Here is a 6,548-nt window from a genome sequence, read left to right on the forward strand (position 1 = left end):
TTTTCTCTGAGGTTTCAATAAAAATGCTTTGTCTTTAGATGCCTAAGAAATTAGAGCCTCTATTTGTGAATTTACTGAAATTAATTGGATTCATTGAAAATATGAAAACACAAAACCCTTTTATTATGTCAACTTTGATCGATTTCTAACGTCTAAAAGTCTTTATCTATTTGATTAATAAAACAACCTCAAAGCATTATATCTCTGTTATTTTGTCAAATATTATGAAAAAAAAAATCAGTTAAAAGATCTTTGTTGCAAAAACTCTACAACTTTTTTTTTTTTCTTGACAGAGAAAAATACTCTACAAACTCTTTTTTTTTTAAATAAAATTTCAATATATGACGTCTGCTTTTGATAATTGTGCTTTTTATCATCAAATCAAGACAGCAATTAATTTTTGATGTAGGCGATAATTGAAATCAAAATCTCTTATTCAACAATAAAAAACCTTACCTTTCAACTACAATGCATGTTCTTTTTTCTTTTTCATTTTTTAATATAATCCGGGCTAGAGAAATTGGTTTTCCATTAGTTCATGTTGTCCATGTAGCAAGGCCCTTTTTTTTAACTTGTGAAGCATTGTGGGCTAGTGTGAAACCATGTCGTCCTAACCAATAGCATGCCAACAAGGCCGTTGCATGTCCGTCCATTTCTCAGCCCAAATGGACTTCGTCTCCTCTGTTTAGGGCTTGAGGTTTTATGCCCATTTTTAGTTGGCCCCCAAAAAAAGATTCTTTTAACAATAATTAATACTAGTAAAATTCTGTAAGGCATTCATAGATTTTGAAAATAATTTTGACTTCTTATTCACCAAGAGAATTGTTATAATAAATATTTGAACATTATTATGATTATTATCATTTTGGTGTATTATGTCATTATCTTTTAACTATTCTTTATTAATTTCTTGTTCAACTGTGAGATTTTCATCTAAATATTTTATTATAATTTGATCAGAATGATGGGAAAGGATAAGTGCTAATTAAGAGATTCAAGGAATAAGCTCAGAGAGAAGTGCATTATGCTAGTTAGGTTCTTGTTTTTGAGGGGTTGAATGGAACCAACCGCAAATCACAAGTTTTGCAAAAATAAGTGTTGTATGTTTTTTATTTTTTTGCAAGTATAATTTTTTCTTTTCTTTTTTGCAAGTTAAAGTGTTCATATGAATATCTTGACTTACACGTAAAGCTGCCATTGTCCAAAAGAGCAAAGTGTATATAATCCCAAATTAACTCCAAATGCTCTTGAAGATGCTCAAACATGATACGTATTGATCAAATCAAGCAATATCAAAACTCAATTCCAATAACTATCTTTGTAAGTATATTGACAATCACAATTTTCTGAAGAAGAAGATTTCTCTCAGTCAACAGAGTATTTCTAAACTTTGGCCAAATACAAACAACTAGAGAGCTACAAAATATTTGCTTCATTGTTTTAAACATAAACTTGGCCTTCAAAAGTAGTCATCAGTCTTGTGCACCTGTGGTGAAGGAGGATAAATTTTTAATTAGAAAAGTGAGGTTTTCTCTACTGTAACAAGAATTTAAAAGATTTTGTTTAATTCATTAGCTACAATTTAGTAAATTAAGTATCAATTACTTTTTTACCTTTGATAAAATTTACCACACAAGAAAGCTCATTTGTGTGAGAAATTAGGAATGTTACTTAAATCCCATTTCATTCAATATTTATGCAATTGGCAATCCATTTACTTAGGAAAATATTTAGAATTTCTTTTATAAAAAAAAAGAAAAAGAAAAAGAAAAGGAGAGCAAAGTTTTTACAACAAATTACTTAACTTTTTAGTCTTTAGTATGTCAGCAATTCAGTACTTATGGAAATAATTGAAGCTTATGTCATTGATAGAGACCTTTGTCTAGAGTAAAAGCATTTCCAATAGATTAGTCAAATTCATAAAATCAAGTCCAACAAATTCTCTAAAAGCATAACTTTTCCAAATTTTTTTGAAGTTGCTACAGTGATTCTCTTGATCTAGAGAGCACTCCAAATAATTATTTTATCTTGAAAAACATACCCAACTGTATAAAAAACTATTCTTTCTCTCTCACCCTTTCTTCTTTGTTCATCTCTTTCTCAAATGTATTAAACAGTAACACAATCAAAGCACAAACACAATCTAAAATCAAAACAAATTTAATTAGAACAATAAATCTAAAATCTGAATAGAAACAACAAATCAAGAACATGGAAAAAGACAAATTTAATTAGAACAACAAATCTAAAATGTAGAACGCCGATCTAATACATATGATGACTAAGCTGCATGTTCTTAGAAATGGGGAGGAGGACAAGCAGCGATGGAGCGTACTAAGTGGCATGCATGAACGCAAGCCAACTCCCTCTAGCCTTTGTTCTCCACCAGTGATCTATGAGAGAGAGAGAGAGAGAGAGAGAGAGAGAGAGAGTTTTTTGTGTGTAAGAGAGAGAGAAGGAAAGAGAAAGAGGGAGAGTTGGAGATATGTTTTGGAGATCAAGAACTAGAAAAACAAAAAGTAAAAGAAAATGGAAGATAGAGATTGGAGTGGGTGTAAGAGCATCCACATTGGTGGAGTTATTTTTTTAGCTATTTGGCACTACAAAAAAGTTACTTTATATATTTTACTTACTCACTTTACAAAATATCCAGCATCAATTAATGGTCTATTTTAGTTTTTAACACAATAAAATAATATAAAATCACAATAAAATAATATATCCACTACAATAAACAACAATCACAACCATCGCAACTGCTACCACTGCCATTACTGCCGTCGCTGCCACCACCACAGCCGCCGCCACATGATAGCAAATAATCGTCTAGTGTAACAAGTAATTTTTTTAACCCCAAATTATACTTATCCATTTTTTTTTTATACTAAAACAATTTCTTAATCATCATGATAGCAAATAATCGTCTAGTATAACAATAATATAGGAAGGAATATAGGTAACAAATTTACCTATACCACCACCATTGCCGCACCCTTTTTGTATATGGTGGTGCTAAAAATAGCTTTTTAGCACCACCATTATGGATGCTCTAAGTGTGTGGAGGAGAAAAAACAAGAGAGAAAAAAAAAAATGAAGAAGAAGAAGAAGAAACATATAGATGAAAAATAAACTAAAGAAAGAAAGGAAAAATAATATAAAGAATAAGAAATCAAAAGTGAAAAATGCTACCACCATATTTTCACAATAAATCTTAAGTGATAAATTGTTATTAGCTAATATTGGTGAGTAAAAAAATAATATCAATGGTGGGTTCAAATTAGAACTAGTAACAACTTATCACATAAGATTTTGTTGTGAAAGCATTGCAAAAATTTTTTGTGAACGTAACACGTCTCATTAAAAATAGATGATCCTGCAGCTCACTATATCATTGCAAAAAGTGCTCCATGAGATTTTAAAATATATATATCATCAGAAAATATAAAAATATTACCGTTGGAAGATTAAAAAATATAGTTGTTAGGAATATGAAAAATATAGCTGTGAATAAAGAAATATTAAAAATGGAATAAAGAAATAATGAAATTTTAATGAGATAGAGAAAAAGATAGAGAGACTGTTGAATAGTGTATTTGAAAAAGTAAATATGTAAAAGGTAAAAATTATTGTTCATTCTCGAAACAGTAAAAAAATTTAAGGTGATTGCTGGAGATGCTCTAATAGGGTGTAAGCCAGTTCCTTGTAATCTCAATCACTCCAATAGTGGAAATCAACCAAATAAAAATACATGTTTAGGTATTATAGAAGTGTAATTGGGCTCATTGCCAATCCTATGTATAGTAGAATGAGCTTTGCAAATCTCAATGGGTTCTAATCTCCATAGGATTCCCTTGTATCCTCTTCCCAAATATACTTGGACTGGCCTTATTAAGGTTAGATCATATGGTTTGGTAGATACGTTACCAAATTAAATCTACCAAAGATTTAAAAAAAAAAAAAATACCTGTCACTTGAACTCTGTTTGAGTAGTGTGTATATTGGTTCCCAGAAAGTTTTGCCGAATTGAAAGCAACTCAACTACAACAGCACTGATGTTCTTCCTTTCTCTCAGAATTTCTGTGGAACAAGCAACTCCAATTCCAAGTATCAAAATCAAGCATTCATGTATTTTGAAACTTCCATTTCGATTCCCATTACAAGTGTCATTCATCCTTCTTTCTCCCTTTTGTCTTTCCCCGAGAACAGCAGGATCTATAATGTCAATTATTTGTTCCAGCAAAGTTTCTTTGACAAAGTCACGAAGACTTAAGTTATCATGGAACATGTTATCCGTTGGTCTTTTTCTAGTGAACATCTCTAATAATAATATACCATAACTATAAACATCACCATATATTGATACCTCATTTCCCATTCCATACTCTGCAATTACACATAACATATATTGTAATTGGCATACTTTCAAAACATAACAATAAGGGAAATAAAATTTTTTAGAAGATTTAAAGAATGTTTTTCAATGGCGTGGAAAAAAAAAAGAAAAAAAGAAGAAGAATATATCTAGAAATTTTCGTTATAATACATCTATCTATTGTATACAATACATCCTTAGTAACAACATATTTTCAAGCTTAAAACTATAGTAGAAAATATGTGAAAAGGAAAGCAATTAAATTTAAGAAATGTAAAATAAATTTACCTGGAGGAGTATAACCAATCGTTCCTCTAATCCCAATGGAGCTTAATTGATTAGTAGAAGAATCTTGGATAATATCATGATGGAATCTTGCCAAGCCGAAATCACTTACATGTCCAACCATTTCATCATCAAGAAGAACATTACTGGGCTTGAGGTCACAATGAACAATTGGTGTTTCACAATGATAATGAAGATAATCCAATGCACTAGCAACATCAATAGCGATATTCAATCTTTGAAGAAAACTCAACTTTCTTGGTTTCTCAAGAGCATCATTTGTTCTTGGAGTTGGATGTAACCACACATCTAGGTTGCCATTTCCTAGGAACTCGTATACCAAAGCCTTAAAATCATGACCTTGATTGTCAATGCTCGAACATGCTGTGAGCAATTGTACAAGATTTCGATGTCTGGTGTTTCTTAGAACCTCACACTCGACTTTGAAACTTTTGGAAGCTCCATGGCGCCCAAGTTTCAACACCTTGATAGCAACTGCATGTCTATATTGATCAAGAGTTCCTTTATACACTGACCCAAAACTACCCACACCAATTAGATTATCAAAAGAAAATCTATTAGTAGCATTTAGGAGACTTTGGTAAGATATTCAAAAATAAATTTATTGAATCACTTGAGGTATTTTCTCTCCTTTTTTTTCCTTGAAGAACACAGGAATAAAAAAAACAGAACCAAAGTTACTCCAAGAAGCTCGAAGAGTATAAAGATTATCCGCTTCAACGTAAGAGTCAACTTGCTCTTCTTGGATTTTTTGTTGTTGCAGTTCGAAGTTGAAACTTTGGTATGCCCCCACAAAGCTTACCATTTCCATTAATCAAAGTTGCACTCGCATTCTTGACAACTCCATTTGTTGGTACCTCACCCTCAAAATGGTTGTACGAGAGATTCAATAATTTCAAGAAATCAAAAATCTCCAAAAATTTTGGAATCATGCCAGAAAAATTATTGTTAGAAAGGTCTAAATGTTCAAGACCTCTTAATGATTCTCAAGATGAAGGAACAACCCCTTGGAAAAAGTTTCTTCTCATGGCTAGAAATTCTAGCTTTACACAACATGCAAGACGTGCTGGTATTTTACCAAACAACATATTTTCAGAAATATCCTAATGTTCTAAATTTTTCAAATTTCCTATTTCCATGGGAAGGGCACCAGTGAATTGGTTGCCAGACAAGTCAAGGCTATTTGGTGAAAATGAGAGACCAATAACTTGCGAGGATATGATACCGCTAAGATTATTATGGGGAAGATGAAAAGTTATCAAATTTGGCATTGACTTAGACTTGGAAGGGATGCTTCCCTGAAGATTATTGTCTCCTAAATACAACTCCAACAAATTTGTTAAATTTCCAAAAGAGGATGGAATGTTCCCAATGAAATTGTTTTGAGATAAATCCAGAAATTGTAATTTCTGAAGGTTTCCAAGTATAGAGGGGATGTTACCTGAAAATTTATTGTTCCACATTTCTATATTCTCCAGGTTGGTCAGATCCCCTATAACACTAGGAATATTTCCAGATATTTTATTATTATTCAAATAGAAAAAAGGTAAGACTAGTTGAGATGTTGCCAATACATTTAGGCAACTCCCCCCCCCCCCCCCCCCCAAAGTTGTTGGTATTTATCTCCAAATCTCTTAGGTTGGTAGCATTTGACAAAGAACAGAGAAAACTCAAGTCATTTGCTCCTCCATTTCCAAGCTGGTTTTCGGTAATAGAAAACAACCTCACTCTATTTAGCTTCTCTAAAGAAGGAACTTTTCCAGTTAGTTTATTCTCGGCCAAATTTAGTATATGTAAATTCGAGGCACTAGATATTGAAATAGGGATAGATCCAATAAACTGGTTGTTACTGATGGTAAATGTTTCTAAA

At 31.8% G+C, this 6,548-nt stretch overlaps 1 protein-coding gene across 1 annotated transcript; it reads right to left on the reverse strand.

Annotated features, from left to right (window-relative positions):
• Nucleotides 1–1,267: 1,267 nt before the first annotated feature.
• On the reverse strand, nucleotides 1,268–5,267 carry LOC126722492 (probable LRR receptor-like serine/threonine-protein kinase At3g47570; the record flags this gene model as incomplete). Its single annotated transcript, XM_050425650.1, has 3 exons — nucleotides 1,268–1,486; nucleotides 3,965–4,383; nucleotides 4,661–5,267. Coding segments are annotated over 2 exons (1,023 nt in total), but the record flags the coding sequence as incomplete, so codon positions are not given.
• Nucleotides 5,268–6,548: the final 1,281 nt, after the last annotated feature.

This window comes from Quercus robur, chromosome 4 (assembly GCF_932294415.1).
Source record: "Quercus robur chromosome 4, dhQueRobu3.1, whole genome shotgun sequence".
Taxonomy (NCBI): Eukaryota; Viridiplantae; Streptophyta; class Magnoliopsida; order Fagales; family Fagaceae; genus Quercus; species Quercus robur.